The sequence below is a fragment of the Argopecten irradians genome, chromosome 12, assembly GCF_041381155.1.
Source record: "Argopecten irradians isolate NY chromosome 12, Ai_NY, whole genome shotgun sequence".
Classification (NCBI taxonomy): Eukaryota; Metazoa; Mollusca; class Bivalvia; order Pectinida; family Pectinidae; genus Argopecten; species Argopecten irradians.
The window spans coordinates 15,854,375-15,877,585 of NC_091145.1; the positions used below are offsets into that span (position 1 = coordinate 15,854,375).

At 31.7% G+C, this 23,211-nt stretch overlaps 1 protein-coding gene across 1 annotated transcript in view; it reads left to right on the forward strand.

Moving 5' to 3' along the window:
- The first annotated feature begins 14,514 nt into the window (after positions 1 to 14,514).
- Positions 14,515 to 23,211, forward strand: part of LOC138304960 (cyclic nucleotide-binding domain-containing protein 2-like) — a 37,547-nt gene continuing 28,850 nt past the window's right edge. Inside the window, 1 exon segment of the mRNA XM_069245378.1 lies at positions 14,515 to 14,608. Coding sequence (XP_069101479.1) covers positions 14,515 to 14,608 — 94 coding nt within the window.

Sequence of the window (23,211 nt, forward strand, 5' to 3'; positions counted from 1 at the left end):
GGGGTTATAGATTTTACGTGAATCTTGCTAATTTAAGAAAAGGGAAGACGTCATCAGACTTGCTGGTATCTCGCTACTAATGGTATAATATACTATACATGGTCACTTTAACATATTGTGAAGTTGTCACATATAAACGTTTACTTGTAGGGGTAAGTTCCCATGAACTAATGACATCATGCATATCAACATAACAGTGGAAATGACATTTGTGGTAGATAAATGAAAATAAAAAACCTATAAAATAAAACGAATAATAATTAAATATTATGAATTGATGATTATATCAATGTATGAAACAAAATCTTGAAATGTATACATAAAGTTCGTAATCGATTTATTATATAACAGGTATATCATATATATACAGGTTAATTCTAGTTAGCCTTACTACTCTGCTGTTATATGAATACCGCTTGTTAACACATTATCGATGTAGATTTGACCTTTTATTTGACCTTGATGATTTTAATCTTTCTTTCAGCACGTTTCATATGATACTCTATTCATTTTTGTTTTTGTTTTGGCCCGTTATAATTGAATATGACTTTTTTTTTATAAACTTTTGTTTTGCTACTGAAAATAATTTGTTTCATTTGGTAATTCACTTGACTAGGTTATTTTAACATTACAAATTATATTTCAAATTATATTTGAACAAGAAAATATCCTAGACCTACTTTAATAAAGCGTAATTTTCAACAAGATATATACTGATATGTTTTTTTAAATGTGTAAACAACAGGTAAATATTTCAATAATGTTAAGAATACAAGAGTTATTTTCATAAATTCTCATTTTGAAAGTTATTTAATTACTTTTTTATTATATGTTTTCAGGGACAGTGAACATATAGGTTCATTCTATATTTTCATTCTATATTTTTTTAATATTAAATGGTTAGGCTATTCTTTGCATATCGTTTTGGATCAGGTTATTCACTTTAACCGGTTTTCACTGACCCATGATTCGAGTCGACCAGCACTGCGGTACCGCAGAAGGGGAATGCAATAGATCATGTCCTTGTGTTAAAAACAACCTCAGAACGTCTTCGTTAGAACTTACAAGCAGATGTTGAAGCCGAAGCAATGAATAGGAAATATTATATAACATTCAATGGATGATGATTTACCATTAACTTTTTGCTTTAGCGACGATTTCTAAATCATTTGTATTATGAATGTTTTATGTTTCATATGGACCACACTGATAATTTGTATCTTCTACATTAATGTAGGACAGGTTTTAATATTTGTCCTATTTATGATAATTAGTTGTATACTTATGGCGGACTATTTTTGTGTTTTATTTTTAGAGAATAATATTTTTTAAAGCACTATGAAAAAATGTAATACATCTTAAAGTTATATGTGCCGTAACTGGGCGATAATTTTGACATGCTATTTTTTCATCATTAATTTATTAAAAACCATCAGGTTTGATGAATAAAGCTGTAAAAATCATTCAAATGGCTTCAGATGACTTATAAACGTTAGTTATAACACAGAAATTTTGTACTGTAAAATTGTTGTTTTTATTACTTAAAATATGTTTAAATGAAAACACACCTGCAGAAGTCACTTTACAATTACTAAAAACATTGTAAAAATGTGTAATGAAATTGTAGACCACAATTTGGCTTCATGGTCTCACCGTATGTACTCATTTCACTTCACTATTGATGTAAATAAATGATTTTTGGCAGTACTGCCAAAAATCATTTTCAGCTCTTATTTGTACATGTAAAATTAAAACCTATGCATTGAAAGCACTGTAATTTTCAAAAAGTTGGTAATTTTTGGTGCTGAATAACATATTAAAAGCTCATCTTGATTCGTGAGTATGAAAAATACGGCACATATAACTTTAACTGTATTATAAGGGTTGGATTTTGCGTTTAGTTGGTTTCATGGGGTGATGATTTGAGTTGTTTCACAGTTCATTCAACTTGTTTCAAAAACAACGTAAAAAATCACTCCATACAATCTACCAAAGCTAGATTCAATCCTTATTTGTTTAAAAAAAATCCCATTATTTCACAGGTATGTAAAACATGTATTTCTCTAAATAAGATAGTATAAGTAGATTCATGAAATAATTGCATTCATTAAATTGGGATACATGAACTGTATGTAATTATCAAAAATAATTTCCAATAACATTTTTCAATTTCATTTTATTTTTAATATATATCCATATAAGAAAATAAAACCCAGGACACAAATTGTGATGAAAACAATCGATCTTAATTCAACGCATTCACATTTTTACTGTTGATTTGTTTTGGTAATAGCCACTATGACTAGTGATATGAATATATATCACTTCCTAAGTGTATTCAAACATAATTCAGTAGATGTGTTTGCCTCGGACCAAATCTTAGATATTACTCTTTACTTGTAGATTGTTGTGATGCTTGTAAATATGGTGAAAACTACATTTCCACAAATCTGTATCCTTTTTCCCCAAGTACAGTGGTTGAACCTTTTTTTCTCAAAACAAGTCTTCATTTCAAGTTTAGTGTTTCTTAAAGTTATATGTGGCGAAAATGAACAAAAATTTTGATATGCCATTTTTTGCTTCAGTAATCTATTAAAACCATCAGGTTTAATTGATTAAGCTTTGGAAGTCTTTCCAATGGTCAAATAAAATACTTACGAACTTATAAACGTTAGTTACAACACAGATGTATGACTTGCCGTGGACTTGCTAAACTGATATGTTTTTTTTTTTTTAATATTTTGCCAAACGAATGAATAGTATTACTTAAGATTAGGCCCTATGGATACTTTGTTTATGTTCACCAATCCCATTTGCATGCAGATCTCTCCAAACACATATCAACCAATGTTCGGTAGAGACAGGCGGAGTTACGGGGTTGTAACGCAAATTGACTGATAGCCTTGGAAATGTTTACAGCGCACAGGGACGGCATCTTCATCAGCCTAAAAAGTTCATATACATTTAGTCAGTCCAATGGAATTTCAAGGTTGGACACATGCATGTGTTTGTCTGATAAAATGCTGCCATTTCCGCTCTCTGATAAGTCTGTTGTAATTCGTTTAAGATTGTATCGGCATACATTACAGGCACATGGTGTAGATGAAATTCACATATTTTGAGTGAATTCTTAACAAAATAATTGCAATATCTTCTTAGTGATTTTAATAATTTTGTAATTTTAGTTTTAGTTGTATTCGGCTTTAATCATTAATGTTTTTTAGTGTTGACAAAAACACCGATTTCTAATTTTATATTCATTTTCATTTTATAATAATGCATAAGTTTTTTTCTTATTTCATTTTCCCTAATTCCAAACAAGAAAAAAGAATTACACAGTATCGTTATTCTTACTTTTCCATGGAAATAAATGACAATCTCGATACAGTATTGTTATTCCTATATTTCAACTGACATTTTAGAACGAATATAACTTTCGGCCGGGTACGAAGTAGTGCCTATGTGCCTAGTGAACCACTGCCTCAGAAAACCATTCGGACATATTTGTTGTTTTTTACGTTTTTGCAGGTTTCTATTTATTTTTATGCGTATGTACATGCATTTGTATATTATTTTTGTCCAAAGCAAACGTAACTGTCATTCTTATGATATCTACCTTACAGATCACATGACGTCAAGCTCACAATTTGCAGACTTACCATGTAGTTTTCAAAAAGACCTTCATATTTATATTAGAAAACATAATATCTCGCTGTAAATTTGTTATTTCATATGGATCAGTTTTATTGCTAAGTAGGTAAGCAACATAAAACAAGTAAAATAATATACAAATAAACGGTTGGCATAATCATCATTACTTTGTAGGTATAAAATAGACACAAATTGTAGCTCTAAAGATGACACTATTATCTGTCTAACAGTATTGGTATTTTTTGTTTTCATGGAAATTAATGACAATCTCGAATAGTATTTGGCAAAGTTAAGTACTCAATGGATAGTTTTTTGGAGAAGGACAAACAAGGTCGTATGATGACAGATGTCAAGGACACAAAGACAAACAAGGTCGTGAAATGACAGATGTCAAGGACACAAGAACAGACAAGGTCGTATGATGACAGATGTCAAGGACACACGGACAGACAAGGTCGTATGATGACATATGTCAAGGACACACGGAAAGACAAGGTCGTATGATGACATATGTCAAGGACACACGGAAAGACAAGGTCGTATGATGATAGACGTCAAAGATACAAGCACAAACAAGGTCGTGTTATGACAGATGTCAATGACAAAAGCACAGACAATGCCATAAGAGGACTCGGCCGATTAAAGTTGGGGTTATAAGAGTGTTGATATCAAATGAACATTTATGGTCATATGAGGCAGTCTCCCGATAACGCACATAGCTGTAATAGTCTATAATATAATCAAATGAACATTTATGGTCATATGAGGCAGTCTCCCGATAACGCACATAGCTGTAATAGTCTATAATATAATCAAATAGTTAAAACAAGTTTATTGCATTACGGATTCACTTACTGTCAGGTTATGTCATTTACACCTACAGTTTGACGTAAATAATTAGAATATTATGTATAAAAATACTATATCTAATTATTTTCATTCCAAATATTGTTCTATCGTTTATTTCATTCTTACATAAGCATATGCATGGATAGCAATCACATGGATAATATTTTTGGTCATTTAGTTGTTACGAAATGTATTGATATGCCAACAAGGATAATTCAACCTACATTTTTCCATATGTGGATATGAAGAAGAGGGATATTTTATCCGCTCCACCGCCGACGAATGTTATTTTTTCTCTAGAAAAACAGAAGCAGACGATTTAGTATTTTTCTTCATTTACAAAATTTACTTACTTTACACAATTACCATCATTGCAAAGATTGAGCTTCTTATCTTAATTCAAGATAGAAATATCAATTGCGTCCCGAAAAAAAATCCATTGCACTATATCCTATATGGAATGTAGTACTGGTTGTGTATGCACCAAAAGCAAATCAAAGTATTATATATGTATATTTTGTGTTGATTACACACATTAACACGGTTACATATTATTGTTCCATTGCTGAGTATCGTTTATGCTCTGTGGAGCATCTTTGACCCATTAAAATCATTACACGTACGCAATTAATTTAAATTGGTAAGCATCTCTATTTTCAAACATTTTTTGATACGACTCTGAATATAAAAGGACCCTCAACATATTTTAAAGCATTTCAGTGTTACTATGGGTACATTGATATGATTTTCTTTGCATAATTAATATTCTCATTTTGTAAATATAGAAGATGAAATCAAAGACACCAAAGGGAAATAAGTCTTCAATATGCATCAATAAGCCCAATGTATGCTTATGGATGACTTCTCCTTATTCAATGCGTGTGATGTTAGCTTGTGTCTCATTGAAGCTATGGAAACTTGCTAATTAGTCCCCGAGAAACTTGTTTGTGGGTGATATTGTTATAGGCTCCGTCCGTCCTTCCGTCTGTCCGAGATCCTTTTCGGGGCTGTACTTCAAATACCATTCAACACAGCTCATTGACACTATTTGTATATATCAGACAAGTGCCCTAGTTGTGCCTTTTGCTATTGCGGACCTTCCATTTGTGGAATTGCTACCGTTACCATGGACACTTAGTCAAAAGTACCAAATTACTGTTTCCTTTTGTTTCTGGACTGTAACTCCAAAACCGTTTAACGCAGTTCCATGAAACTTCTTGAATATATCAGACAAGTGCCCTAGTTGTGCCTTTTGTTTTGCTATTTCGAACCTTCCATTTTGGGATTTTTTCCAGAAACATTGTCAAAAATACCAAATTACTGTTGTTTCCGTACTATAACTCCAAAATAATTCAACGCAGCTCCATGAAACTTTCTGCATATCATACAAGTGATCTAGTTGTGTCTTTTGCTGTTGCTGACCTTCAAGTTTTGGATTTTTTTCTCTTACCATCGAAACTCAGTCACACATACCAAATTACAGTTTCTTTTTGCTACCTGCTCTTATTTTTTCAGTTAATAATCGCTTACATTTCAAATTTTACTTGAATAATTGTTACTTTGAACTTGATGTATTTGGGTTTTATTCCAGCTGCGGGGCGCGGGGGATAATGCCAAGCTTTGCGGTTCCTTGTTTATTATAGCTTTGACGTATACTGCTTAAGACACAGAACAAAGCATTCCACCTGATTATCTGATACAAGTACCAAAAGCGGGCAACTCCAACCGGTCGTTCTATCCCCTCTAGCCTGAACAGTGAGAAGAAATTACCTGTTTTATAAGGTTATATTGTTCACAGGACAAGATCTAAATACCTTCTCCTCGGAGCAAAAGATTTACTAAAACGTGATAGCATACATAAACATTTTACACATTAAATCGATATTCCTGATTAACTTAACTTCGTATAGGCGCATTATGTGATTCTATATCCCCGGATTATCACAAGTTGATTAATCTATCTATAGTGAGACCTATAAAACAGGTTCTGATTTATTAGATACATTGCAATGTTTATCTCTCTGAACACAGGTTCTGTTTTTCTAAAAACTGATATACTACGTTTAGCAGAGCTAGGTATTGCATCCTGACGACTTGAACCACGCACGTTTAGGCAAAAAACAAATATCCCCCGAAAAAGGTTCCTCCTGAAATGGGCGCGTATACTAACTGTAATCTTTGTAGTGTACATTGCAGCTCGTTATCATCAACTTGTTTTAGTAAGTTATAAAGTATTTAATGATTTTGAGTGGTTTTGATGTCGGTATGGATTTTTCTCGATATTTCGCCGTATTTCCTGTCTTAATTGCATGCTGAGACGTATTTTATGTCAACTGGTATCGTCATTGGTTTCCAAAATCTATCCTTTGACAGAATGTGGTATTTTTACAATATAAAGTAATACAAAAAACACAAGTATTAACGTTGATTGAAGAATGTCGATTTAAACCTTAATGCTGTCGCCTTTTACTGTCATAGGATGAAGGCAAGGATAATCCACTAGCCTTAACAACAGGACAGGGGATGCTTTGTAATCGATATCACGCTTTGGAATTACAGCATAGCCCGGCTAAAGCATAGCTATTGTGACGTCATTACTCCGTTTTTGATATGAGATGTTAACTTAACATGACATTAATCCGGATGAACATATCATAACAATGCCCTTGGTTTCTGCTGTCGTGTTTGGATATCTTACTGCTTTTTGTAGATGTTTTTCTCCGTTTGTTATCAGTTTAACTCTTATAAATACCAATTTACTTTAAGGAAAATTGTGTTAGCGATGATATCCACATGTTTAGGTCGTTATGTAGTCAAATATTGTAACTCGAAAGACTAGGACATGATAGCATGTTGAATTATCTAAGATATCATAATTGTAATCTGAAAAAATATATCCGGTCCGGAACCTAAAAACAATGCAGAGTAAACCGGCCTTGGAGTTATACAAGTTCGAATTAACAACTGTTCATTTTCATTGTCACTCATTGGAGAATATACCTAAACCTATACCTTATTTAATTACCCAATCTGTTGTTCTCGATGGTTTGCACAGGAAAGAGTGGTATTCCTCAGTACAACTGTATTTCCCTTGCATTTATATTTAAACGTTAGTATTTCTATCGGTAGGACATGATATAGTAAGGATATATTAGGAAAAAACTCAGTCTTTTTGTCATTATCCTTTGTTATTGCTATGGTGGCTGTCACTCGTTGATCAACAGCCCATTACCGTATATCTGTATCAATGTCACTAATCGGATAAGTAATCCATCATTTTCACACTCAACAGCCAATATAGCTGGTCACCCCATGATATCGGTGTATTGTTACAGAAGATGGATTTACTTAATACAGATAAATAGTGACACGCAAGTCTACCACCCCTTACTCGAAATTAGAAATATTATACAAATAAATATGTGTATTTAGATTTCCCTCTCCTTTTAAGGATCTATTCTGGTGAGGTTTCAGTCTCGTTGAAGTCTCGTTTCAACATTAATAAGAGAGTTTTTGTGATTGTAATTTATAGCACGTTACCATACTAGAATGTTTTGTAAATTAGACTTCAATTTTTTTTTTTTAAATTTTATACACAAATTTTAAGAAATGGCCAATTTAGCGACCGTTTTGAAAAGGCGCATTTCTTACACTTTGCAGAGAGGTGAAATTTTACACTCTTTTACTTCAATATTTTTACTTTACTCGCCGTTTTTAGCTATATCAAGTTAATTTTAGCTGTAAATCTTTTTTAGGTTCACCGAGATGATAGCCATAAGCATTTAAGGTTGGAATCAAAACTTATTTGGTTTAATGTTTTGTTTACATTTAAGTGATTATGAAGTGATTTGAAATTTTAGCAAAAAATGCTGACAAATATATAATAAAAAAAAGTTTTCGGGACAAAAAAAATCAAGCATACTGACCCCAATTTTTTGATGGTTTTAGAAACAGCCACTTGCATTCAATTGAACTGCAAAATTGTAGAAAAAGTTAGTCATCAGAATTTTTTCTGTGATGCTTTGAGTGTGCCAAAAATTGTAAAAAGGAGGTATTTTCATTTTCAAAATATAGGGGGTAGGGGTATTATACATAGCTATTCTTAGCAAAAATAATGGGTTGATTATGTGGTAGTATTATTTTCTTAAAGAAAACAAAACATTGGCTTTGTCAATTTTGCGAATAATCATACTTATCAGACAACTAATTTGCAAAATATTGTTGTTTTTCTCGTGTGCATGCCCAAAACAGTGACATTCCGGTAAAATTTACAATTTACATCAAATAGCTATTTTTGATTCATAATAGCTCAAAATCAACCACACCACCATATTACTTTTATTACATTTTTTTTACTTTGGTAAGAATTCATGCATAAAATTTCAACAAGCAATAGAAGTCATTGTTTTTGATATTTTTTTATATGCGAACGTGCTATAAATTGAAACGATCAGTTTTTGAAAATCACAAAAGCTCTCTGATTAATGTTGAAACGAGACTGAAATTTTACCAGAGTAGATCATTCAGGGACAGACTCAAAAGTTTAAGCGCATTTGTCCTTGGAAGATGGCATCAATAATATATTGTTGATTTTTTCTGTCGATGTTGACGGCGTTCAAGACAATAAACAAAACAAAATTTAGTTACGGTGTCCTAACAATGAATATTAGACCGATAGATCAGTGTTTATTGTTAATAGTTTATTGTGGGCTATTTTTACCATGGTATCAGTCAAGAAAAAAAAAATCCTCATCCCTGTGGAAATAACATTCCGTACCACGTCGATCTTCACCAAATGGATATCGTTTCCATTTAAAGAGCACCTGTACTTTAAATGAGCCTAAACAAAACATCAATCGCTATAAGAAGTAAAGCCTCTGAATGCTATAACATCTTAACTGGCGCTTGCCGCCCCGCATGAGAGAGAAAGTGGAAAGTACTGAGATAGGCCAGCCATATATAGCTCACAGAGTGCTACCAGATGTGGTTTATCGAGTCTGATGAATACTTGGTATGTCCATTTGTTCGTCCTTGAAAGTGTCAGACATTATCGGGCTAATTGTAATCAAAATAATTGTAATTCTTGACAAGTTCTAAAGGCACCCAGCATAGCGGACTAAACGATTCTACCACGTGTTGATAGCTCCTTTACGCTTTTTAGACTAACGATACACATGCAGCCCTTTTGGTAATAAATACTTTTTGCAACATTTTACGCAGTAGTTTGCCCTATTAGAGTTAACTTATTTTTTAACATTCTGCAGCTTTATCTGAACTTAGCAGATGAAGCCTGTTTGGCCCATTATAACATATGGTTTTATCTTTACTTAAAATGATATATGTTATTTAGAACTCAATATAACTTTTATACATTTTCTGTATATGTATCTGTTTTAAAATACATGTATACTACAAAATGTCGATTCTTTTAATAAACCTTCTTAGCGTTAATATAAATTACAAACTATAAACAAATTCATGTAAACCAAATTTCTTTCGCGGCTACTTAATTTCGCGATTTCAATTTCATAACAAGTTCACAAAGATTAACTTACGCGAATTTGAAAATTAAATGCATATATATATCCATATAAGCAAAGTTCACATGCTTTCGCGCAGATAAACATTCGGGGAGATAAACATTTGCGGAGATAAACATTAGCAGAGAAACATTCGCGGAGATCAACATTCGCGAATTTACTGTGATTGCGAAATTCGCGAAAGTTAATCGCACGCGAAAAAAATAGTTTACAATTATTATTACTGTTGCATTATATTAAATTTCACAAATTTGGAAGGAATCGGAATTCGAGAAAATTCGAGACAGTGCCACAGATTAAACATGTTTAACGACGAGAATAAGCGTTTTCATCAATTATTTGTCAGCTAAATATAAATAGCTACTAAAATGAGCTGCTAATATTGATAAAGAGTTATGCCCCTTTACACGGACCAGTTTCCATGTCAAAATCATAACCAGAAAAAAACCCTTTAACTAGCAAGGTAGATAAAACAGATATTAAAATGGTGATTATTTTCATCGCTGTATTTCATGACTTATGAAAGTTTCTTGAAATCTTGGATACGATATGACAAACCATGATAAATTTCATATCCTCACATTTATAACAATGAGGTTAATCAATAAATGTATTGACTCTTAGTCCTCGTTATCAGTGTTGACGGCTGAAATAGATTACATTGTCCTACGTGTGACTGGTAGTTTGTTTATTCCTGTATTAAGATATTCTATTACAGTAAATACTCGACGGGAAACACTATTTAGAACAGAATTATAGATAAGGTTTGTCCAAAATGTTAGATTTAATATAGATTTGATATCTGAGGATAGATAGCGTAAATAAAATCAAATGAAACTTAGGAATAACAATAATTGACAAATCAATTTATCGATTATTACTCAGTAAAACCAATGCATGTGTTACAAGTGTTTTATTGAAGCGCCATTGACGTAATAATACCTTTTTAATTTTAGAAATTATAATCATAACTTTATAGTTTTCTAGTCAAAAAATGTATTAGCATACATATTTATAATTTTACACTAAGCATTGCTTCCTAAACAAGTATAAACAAAAATGTTATATTTTAATTTCCGTAGCGCGAGTCACTTAGTGCTACCGCGCAGTAATTGACTTTTCAAAAAGTTGTCATTAAAAATTTTATTTTTATTTTTTTTTTCTTGAGAACAGTCTTTAAATACCTATCGTACAGCCAGTTAGTTTTGAGGACCAAAATTTTTGCGATTTGATCTAAAAACAAGAAAATCATATATTAGCTATTTTAAATTTTCGCGATATCGATTTTAAGGGTAGATATCATTTAATTATTTCTCATTATTTCGCGAATCAAATATTCGCGAATCTAGCAATGTGCCGCGAAATCGCTTAATTACCATATCCCCGCGAAAATAACCGGCTATACGGTATGTTCTTTTCTAATAGTTATTTAAGAATTAACTTGAATAGATTTTTTATGTTATGGAGATATAACAAAAAAATCGGAGTGTACTCTAAATAAACCGCGAAGCGGTTTATGATGAGAGTACATTCAGATTTTGTGTTATATTCCCATAACATAAAAATCTATTCAAATTAATCCTTATGATTAAATTTACTATAGATAATCTCTTCAATATTCAAAATTTATTTTGGGACTCTTTTGTCTATGGAATCATTACGCCGTCAAATATATATTCCCATAACATAAAAATCTATTCAAATTAATCCTTATGATTAAATTTACTATAGATAATCTCTTCAATATTCAAAATTTATTTTGGGACTCTTTTGTCTATGGAATCATTACGCCGTCATCACAGCCAATCAGAAGCAACATTACAAACGGCGACGCCATTTTTTCCTTTATGGGCTGGGAAAGTATTTTTTTTAAGATATTGAAAATGCTCGTAACAAGCAAAATTGAATTATATATTCATATCTATACTGATGATATATATAGCATTGTTAATATCTTCATATTTTTATATTAAAGCCACAAACATCTTTTGAGGATAAACATTCTTTAAATGTCATACTACATTTTTTTATATTTCAAATTTTGTCCATCAAGGTAATTTTATATACAACAATTTATTGAAGGATATTTCATCCGATTCAAATCTTTCCTTGTAGAACATACTTGATAAGTGTTCGCGACAGGTGTGATATTAATTCCTAGTCTATTGGTATGTGTTTATGAAATTATTTGGCTACCCTCTTCAGATGTTAGATTTGAATAAATCCTTTACCCTCTCACGACCTTACACCGTGAATTGGGTAATGTTGAACCTGTTTTAACTAATAATATTTAAATCTAGACCATATTCTGTCAATAAGTTAAAATTTCGGATATAAATACTTTCAAGAGTATACATATTGACTGAGTAAACTTGGCGCTGAATCGTCTCAATTAAAACGAAAATACGACAGCATTGATGCCTATTTGTAAAGTGAATTTCCTTTCGATATTTACCGAGATGTACGATATCAGTAGACGAATTCTGGTGGAGGCATGTTCCAGGTGAAATCGACACCACTAATTAAGTAGCATGTCAACATACCGGGACTGTAAACACATGTTTGAAGAGGTCCGTGTATAAATTGACCGAATACGACCCCGTATAAAAGGTCATTATGGAAACGACATTACCTTTAATAGTGGGTAAGTAAACACATCTTTTTTGAAAACCATGCTCTAAATAACTGACCAGTTCTCTAGGTTGTCTTCTTAAATTCCATGTACTAGTTTTAAAAGTCATCATTTCATTTTGAACTTGTAACGTCATTTCGACTCATTCTCGATTGTTGCTGACAAACAAATACATTTATATTTTGTTTAGCGCCAACTAAACTAACTAAATGTGTGGACCAACAGGGTGTCAATAAGTACAAAAGTTATTGGATTTAAGAAGAGGTATAACTCGGTGTGAAGGGCTTTTAACTGATTATCTGACATTCATGTTTTGGAGGAAAACGTAAATCAATTGCATTCAGTAAGAAGGAAATTAGAAAAGAAAAAAATAACAGGTATGTTATATATATATATATATATATTAATATGCATGTATTACAATTTAAGTATAGAAGCTGGATTGCATACGATATAAACCATTCTCATTGTTTGATTGACATGATGACCTTTGAGATATTAATGTGTTACGTTAGATTGGATCTTCAGAAGAAAGATTCCGCTTTATCCTTTAACTATCGATTAACTTTACAGGGCCAAATGTAATGGCTATATACAAATGTAGATTGACTTTTTCATGAGTGTATGAATGCGCTAATTATTTTTATATCTTTTTAATTTATTTTCATAATGTAAAGCATTCAATGAACTTTAAGGAATACTTTAAACCATATAAATGCACATAATCACGACTACTGTTCCGTCACGACTACTGGTGGGGTCCCAGTACATAACGAAAATGTTACATTGTACGTTAACAGAAACAAAAGTTTACTCTCAACTAATAAAGTAGTTTATTTAATTCAGTTAATATGCTGTTACGCATCTTCTGTCAAAGTTTGAAAAATTGCCGAAATATTTTTTTTGAAAATTTTGAGAACGACTTCTTGTGACGTTCTGGAAGGCCTAGATACATACTATTAAGCCTGTAGCATGCCGGTAAAACAGGTTATCCTCACTCATGGTCATTGGGGTCAAAACACCCAAAACCTTCTTCTTAGGTTCTAAAATGCTTAGATACCTAATTATACGTTTGTAATCTGCTGGTATCAAAGGCTACTAAGTTTTAATATGAATGAACTTGACCTATATTCAAGAAAGCAGGGGTCACAATATTTAAACTTTTTAAACGACTTCTTTTAAAGTTCATATCTTTAATATATTCACAGACTCTGGCGTTGAGACGGTGAATACTATATGCGTATAAGAAAGTTTTGAAAACCATTCATAATAGCAAGTACTAAACTTTGAACGAAAACAAACGGAAATACAATGAACAAAAGGGATCCCTTGCCAAATTGTAACATGACACTTCCCACCGCTTACAATTCGCGTGAAATGAACAAAAGGGATCCCTTGCCAAATTGTAACATGACACTTCCCACCGCTTACAATTCGCGTGAAACAATAATGGTCATTAAACAAAAATATACTCGGTAGGTCAGCCTAACTGACGATCCATTGTACGAGAAGTAGGAAAGCCCCTTGTTGGTGTTAAAAAAAGAGGTCATTGTTGAAATCTAGCTTTAATTTCATATCATTTCATATCTTACGATTTTACAGAATGGCATAAAAACACAGGTCATCGGTAAAAGTGAGCTATGAAGCCATATGCATGTCATTACATTCGTTTTCCATTTTTACGAAACTCAATATATGATTATAAATAGTTTGGGTACAGGATAATTTTTATTGCAAACAAATCAGACAGCGGGATGAGACGTGTGTTGTAACCTTTCATACTTTGGGATATTCTTCAAGATTGCTTTTCTGACAGCTAGCTAATTAATTGTTTGTAATAAAATGGACGCGATGAACTATTCGGCAGCAAAAGACAGTCGGAGACAGTCATCTCTCGTCAATGGAGTAGACGATACTGGCGATGTCTTTATTGATGGTAAGTGATTTGGAAAATGTTTAACAGGTTTTTGACAGATATATAATACATATAGCAAATGGTGAATAACATTTAAGATATTAGTCAACTTAAGCCTTCATTATCTGCTCAATCAACCGATGAATAAGTTAAAGTTTCAAAAATAATTTCATATTGTGACAAATCTTAAGATATACATTTATCATAGCTTGGTATGAATTTAAGGCGAAAAATGAAACATATACGAATTGAAATAGATAACTTCCCTAAAAAAACAACCTAACTATGCATTGACAGACGTTATTTGACCAGAAATGTATCATTCTATTGTACCATGCAAATTATATATAAGTGTACATAATTATACGTTACATATGTGTCAAGCTGACGGTGAACTATAAATGAATAAGGTTGAGCGCTTGACGTTTATTAGTTTTATATATATTTCTGTGATGTGTATATTTAAGATTCCGATAGAGTTAATTTGATTCTGAAAGGTTTTGACTATCATAATAGTTTGTTCATGTCAAAGTACGCCCTCTTTGGATATGAACATGTTTTTTTTCTTCTAAATTATCGATTACGTTTTTAGATATATTTATAAAAGGTGCTACAGTCCCGTATGCAAACAGTATTGCAACTGCTTTTGAAACGTAACCGCGACATGCACTTTTAATGCGCATTTATAACTTGAAGCAACTAAAGTAAGCCGTTGATACAAATATGCCTACATATGATTTTTCGAACTTGGGCTTCGTACCATATTATCAGGAGCACGATCAAAGGGAACACAATCGCTTTATGCAATACTGTTGTACATCCTTAAGTGCAGACGGCAAGCAATCGTTCAGAGTCGGAAATTTAAGATTACTCAGTTACGGTAGGTAGCGCTGCAAGATTCACTTTAACAAGTATTTTCTACAGCTGTTCTCCAAAAATACAAAGTTATCGCATGAGGGTAAAATCATTAAATAATTTTGGTCTGAAGATACTTGCTGTCGATATACATTGCACACATTGTGATTCTCACAATGTTGGTGTTCAGTGAAATATAAAAGATATTCAACAAGACGTATATCAATATAAATATTTTCCCCATACTTAATCTGGCTTTCTGATTGACAGATCCTTGTTCTTCATACTACTATGAAAAAATCCGAAAATGGCGCGAAAATCCGACGTTATCGTGATGTCACAATATAAACAATGATGTTGTGTATTAATTTGGAAGAATAATCTCCTCGAAAGCCAATGAAATTTTACGTATAAACGTATTTTATTTTACCAAGTAGCCTGGAAAATAAATTATAAGCATTGGTGTTTCGAAATTTGTTTGCAAGCTGTGTGAATCCTCCGGATCTCACAAAGGATTGCAAACAAAATGCATTTCATACCCGGATGAAATAAAAGCATTATGACATAAATGAACATGTTTCGGGAGTTCCTCTGATCTCGTTGTTCTTGTCTCCTCGTGTAAAAACCTGGGGTATGGGTTTGTTATCTCAAAAGGATTCATAACTGGAGTCTACTAGACCATTGTTGAAAATATATCTTTGAATCTTTATTTTATGATTACTTTTTAACTTATTTTTGTAATTACCGGATTATTGTTAATCATTTTAATCATTAGTTTCTGAGATTTTCGATCAGGAATGTTTCGGCTAGGAACACCTTCATTTAGACCGTTGACAGACGACGTAAATTACGAGCTACGGAATATAATGCAAATACATGATCAATGTTTCTCTAAGAAAAATATCCTCTTTTTTATTCTCTATGTTAACGAAAAATAAATCCTTTATTATCATGTCTCTTTTTATTTATTTTTTCTTCGATAATGACGTCAGTACATGTTGTAGTTGAGCTGAAGATGTCGGGTCATTTGCTCACTTAATAATTTATCGCTTGAACTGATGCCTTTCCCCGTGTATTTTTTAAAAAGCTTTGATTATTAAATTCACAGGTCGTTACAGTTTCTGGTTCTGTGGTAACAATGGGTCAAAAGAACAAAGTGGGTATCGTTTATCGTGTGTTCTGGACATCTATGAGCATATGTTGACCTAGGTCGTGTGTGAAATACCCCTCATAACACAGTCAACAAAGCTGTAATTGTGTAAAATAAACAGTCACCAGCTGGTCTACTGGTGGTTTGTCCGTGACACATTTAAATGGACCATTAAACACCTCCCAGAAGTCAGTGTATTTATATCTTAGGTATGGTTCATAAGTAGCACGTGTGGATATAGATCGGTGAAATATAATGAAATTAACATGTGAAATACAATCCCACGAGATTAGCACGCACGTTTGCGGGCGATCGAATCACATTTGTTCAATCATAGTTTTTTTCACACCTCATTGAGACCAACTTTAGATTAAAACACGTTGAAAAGAAAAAAAAACTCAAAGAGCGAACTGCCGGCGAAATCATCAACGATGTTTAGAAAAAATTGGTTGGGTATCACGACAAAAACAAATTCAAAAAATAACATCTTTCGTTAGAATCCGGAAAATGTTAATTATTTCATATATATAAAATACATAAATATATCATAAAATTAGTGAAAAGCACATATTTCCAGATTTAGATACCTTTTTATTCAGTACAACTAGGACTTCTGGTGTATGGTTTTTAAATTAGGTTTGAAACCATCCATTTATACAATTAATTGTACTTTTATAAGTAAATATGGGGGGGGGGGGGGGGGGTAGAAATCGATCTTTGGTTTATTTATGTACGACGACCTTATTTTCCATTTAAAGATAGTACAGATACAATCAAATCGAGACCGATGAATTTTCTTTAAGTGCCTTGAATCGCTACCTGTAATGGATAAAGGTTCCAGTTTCATTATATAAAAGTACTCAAATAAATTCAATATCTGTTAATGTTCGTTTGATGGTATTTTGATTTGATTTAATGGCAATGAGACCACAACGAAATGTAGGATAGTTTGGATTTTAGATTCGAAGGAAAAAACTCTATCACTTGTAAGTACATTTATTTTACACAATTTCTAATAACATATTACAAAATTTTGTAATGTAATTCTATCTTCGTTGCTGGAGGTTGTCATCTTATTAAACAAATATCTTTTCCATCTGATCTATATACGATAAAAACGATCACATTCAAAGTGATAAAACTTTTCAATGTCGCATGTTGAACTACACCAATGATACTCTAGGGGTTACTATCACTATCGTTATACCCAACCCTGGACTATGCCACAGCAGCAAAAACGAAGGTTACAGAACAAACAGATAATGTGGCCCTTTGTCGAATAACAGTACACTATGGTTTACTCTATAGCTTTGACGTTGCGAGTCGCTCTCTCTGTAATCTTCAAAGCAAGTTTCTGTATGACTGTAGATTGGTCAGTAATTTGTTCCCGAAGATGAAATTGAACTGCCTCCTGTTTTACTATGTGATAGCCCCAGGGTGGATATAACATCAATGATAGTAACCCCTGGTAATATATATTGACAGTAATCAATATATCTGTATTTGGTAATATCTATTTGCAGTAATTAATATATGTGTAGCACCGATTTCGCAAAAAAAAAAAAAAAAAAAAAATCCCCTGCGCAGATTTCTTTCGTCCATTACCCGTGAGCAGTGAAGTTTAGGCGAGTTCCGGTAAAAGCTTTGCTTGGTTTTTTTGTGAGGCCTGTTTGTTATTATCGCGAAAATAGCAATAAATCGAAATCTAGATGCAAACTATTGTCATAAATTGCACATATTATAACCTACTATCCATTTATCGAAATTGAGTCAGATTCGAATATCGCCAGTCGCCGAAAGAATGTAAACTAACTTAAATTTCGTCCTCTAAAGTGTTAATATATGTATTGGCTATAACAAACAACGTATATTTCATACCTACATGTTGAATTAATGGCACCATCTTTGAGTACGGTTCATTATATATATTAAAATCTGTTCATATTCTAGTTGACTACCTAAACTGCCATATCATTTATGTATATTGCCATAGGGATGTTTATAAAAAGTACGAACAACATAACGATACTTACATTGCATGATAAAACTAAACTACAGAGGAATAACTAAAGTATTCATACTTACACAGGTATCGATAGATCTAAATTAAGGAGGAATCACTTTAATATATTCACAAAATGACATGTATATAGACATAGGAGACATCACATAAAACGTACACCAAATTATAGATAAATATTGGTAGAAATAAATAACAGAAAATACTGATGTACAATTAATTTAGCAATTTTGTGTCGCTGGTACTATGGGGATATTTCTTGTCTGGAAATAATCTTCAAAATAACTTATTGTCAACTCCGAATCGTTTTAGATTTCCAATGTAAATATCATATGTTCTTTTGCCTTTACATCTGATTCAATGCCAGTGTTATATTCATTCATGTGATCAGTACTTATTTACACGAAAATGTTATCCAAATAATGGCTTGAAGTGTTTTACAAATATTACACCTAATGTGCCAAAATTTGTCAGAACTCCTTATCCATACATGTACAATGTATAACATTGTAAATGACTAAAGTTCGCAGCAGCACATCATATAATTACACAGAGTTATACTTACTGTAGTAGAAGATTGACGATAATAATGCTTGTTAAATATGTTTAACATTGAAGATGTAATACCAATAATCAACGAAATCAAAGTGTTATTTACAATTATGTTTGTTAGGTTGTAATGTCATAAATCAACAAAAACAAAAAGACAATTGATTGTTTTATTTAGGCGGACAATGAATTTACATTTGTATAACCGTGGACGGACAAGGGATGGGTACCCGTGGCGGTCAACATATAGTGTTACCCGTAGGTACATATAGACAATATCTTGTTACCAAATAAGTGGTCTGGGACGCTCATTACTTTTTGACATACAGCTAATCATACAATGTAAATAGCGTCGTCATATTCCGGACGAAATGTGTAAGCTCTACCTAAACGATACTTTTGTCTTGGTTTAGGTGGTAAATCGATAATGTACGAGACTTCACAGACATGTTACACGGAATAGAGCGGTAAATTCAGCAGTATTGATCTTTGTTAATACCAACTTGGTATGGTAATGTGGATTTCAAATCTTAGCATGCATATTAGGAACGAATTATAGCGAATGACCGAGCATCCCGGTTTACATTCATATAATATAAAATTGACTCTTGGCTCGGAATTATCAAAGGAAAAATTCCAAAATAGAATTGAATTCAGAACATCTTCATTATCAGTGGTTCCAGAATCGACCTGGCAATAATTTTCAAAGAGCTAAGCTTCATTTCTTGAAAGTTCCTACAAAATCATAATAAGATCGATCGATGGTGACGGAAAATAAAACACTCCAAAATTAAACATTTTAACAGGATCAGTGTTCTGTAAAGTACAACTAACTAAAATGTTACAAGAAAGACCTTTTTCTGATCCAACGTCCATGAAAAACTGAATACAACGTGTTACAAAGATTTGAATATTAGCAATAATAGACAGTAACTGTCTATTATTGCTAATATCCAAATCTCAATTTACTACAATTTACTACAATTAACTTAATTACGATACAATTTAGTAGCATCCAATACAATACACTTCAATTGACTACAGTAAAATGCAATACAAAACTAACATATAATTGATTACAGTAAAATACAATAGATACAATTTACTTTTATAAAATATAATTTGCTACAGTAAGATACAATAAAATACAATTTACTATAATACAATGCAATAAAATACAATAGAATTGACTTCAATAAAATGCAATGCAATACCATATAACTTACTGCAATACAATAAGATTCAAGTTATAACAATCAAATACAATTTACTAGAATGCAAGAGCATAAAATATAATTTACTACAATAAAATATAAATTACTAAAATAAATTACAGTTTATTATATAATTTCCTACAATAAAATTTACTATATAATTTACTACAATAATATACAATTTACTACAATAAAATACAATTTACAACAATAAAATACAATTTACTACAATAAAATACAATTTACTACAATGAAATACAATTTACTACAATAAAATACAATTTACTACAATAAAATACAATTTACTACAATAAAATACAATTTACTACAATGAAATACAATTTACTACAATAAAATACAATTTACTACAATAATATACAATTTACTACAATAAAATACAATTTACTACAATAATATACAATTTACTACAATAAAATACAATTTACAACAATAAAATACAATTTACTACAATAAATTACAATTTACAATATAATTTACTACAATAAAATACAATTAACTACAATAAAATACAATTTACTTCAATAAAATACAATTTACTTCAATAAAATACAATTTACTATAACACAATGCATTACTGGTGTTGATAAAGCTGATAATGTACACATCGTACTAGTCATCAAAAAGTTACAAATAGATATTCCCTAGTTGAGTAACATTATCATTACATAAAGCATTTTTCCAACCTTAAGAAACTGTTAAAACAGTTACGTAGTTTGAACCCTAACAATAGTGTTGTATTACAGAACCACATAGCATGGCCGGTCAGTGTGCTGGGCTATTGTCCAGTGACATTGATAACAACATTCCTTATTTATTTCTCTCGGACATCAGCAGACACCATGCATGTGTCTATTCGTGGATATGATGGATAGATTGTCATCTAAAATGATTACTTAATTATACGACTTAATTAGAAATTGAGATTTTAGATTGAGAAGGTAATAAACTCTTCGCTTATAAATACGTGGGGTTTTTTCTAATTAAAGATGGTATCTATATTCTTGGTACATTTATATGCTCTAAATATAGAAATAGAACTATGTGGATCTTAATTAAAGATTATGAAAAGAATATGTGTTCACACTGTACACGTATAACATTTTAGAAAAATGTGTATCATGACACCTCATACACGCACATTTGAAAAGACAAATGCATACCATTACACTTTGTCGTTTACTTTTGAAATGTTTTTTAATGTTATTGACTACCAGAATCAGTTTTCAGAAAACAATCAAAACCGTATTAAGACCAATGCATTACCAGGTCTATTCTTTAATCGAAGCATGTGTAATACTGTTAATATTATAGAAATTGGAATTGGAATATGTTTCAATTGACCTTTTCAAACGACACCTGTTATATCAAAACTGTAGACATTTAAATTATTAAATGTTGTCCTATCCAAAAAGAAAGTAAAGTTATACCTACTTGCTTGAGTATACATAGTCTATAGACGGATACAGTCAACTATGAAAACACACCAGTGTTTTCGTCTCGTTGCTTATTTAACTCACTTTAAACCTTTTATGAACCATTTGCTCTCTCTACCATTGTTGTGGTTTGAATATATCTGTTACTTACTTTGTTCAATTCCTTATTAGATCGTCCAATATGAAATATCTGGATATTTAAAATGACCATGGCTGTTATTTCTACTATTTAACTTGTGTATCTATGTTCAATATGAACTTATCTGTACAGATTTGCCTGGGTCTAGTGATAGACTGGCCTTGTCACGAAGAGGGCAGTATCGGAGGTGTCTTACAGGCAAGCTGTACAGTAAAATATTGTGACACCAAGCTAGATATCTATTGTCATTGCGATGTCTTGATTGCACGTGTTTCCCATATTGATTGACATGTTTTTCTTTTATAGAAGTCTTTTGCTAAGTTATTACATACAATTTCAAAAGACAACAAAAACTCATTATTTTTCAATATTTTTTCAGTTTGTCATTAATAATCTGGACGTGTAATAGATATTCTTATGATTTAATAGCTAAAGATTTAGCTACAGTGTTGATTTTCGCTAAATAGCGTAGTCAGAGCGATGCTCGCTAAAAATGGTTTAAGTCAGAGCGATGCTCGCTAAAGGGCTTACGTCAGAGTCAAACGTCAGTTACGTGTAACTACAAAGTCATTGTGCAACTTACAATAATAATGAGGTAAAAACAGTATAAAGCTAGTATATTAATAATCCTAAATAAAAGGCCAAAATGAATTCAAAGTAAATAAAAATCATGACAATTTACAACCCAGTTTTAGAGATTTTATCATTTTCAAAGATGAATACTTCAGTAATTAATTTTTCATCCGTAATTCGGGCACACTCTTTATGATACTGAGATAAAATGGTATCTGACAATAACTTATTTTCACAATATATTATCAAATAATTTCAGAAAAATCGTTATGAAACTCTTCGATTGCAAGCAGAATTAATTAAACGATTCTATTTTGTAAATATCTGTTGTAGATGTCTTTGAAAATTATAATTTTATAAACGACATCAAATAATATGTAATAGAAGGTCGTTTTAAAAGCTACATATCAAAATAAATTACCATGGCACCGAACGTGATACGGCTTACGGGACCATATGAAGCCTACGTGTACGTCAATTTTCCCCTTGAAACAATATGGATTGGCAGTTTGAAATTTTTCATATATGACAAAAAATTACTGTAAAAATAATTAGGAGTACAAATTGATTTTATTATGAAAAAAATCCGATGACACAGATATGTCAACAAATACTTAAATTACATTATGGGATATTTGACTGAGTACAGATCACAACGAGCTATATATCA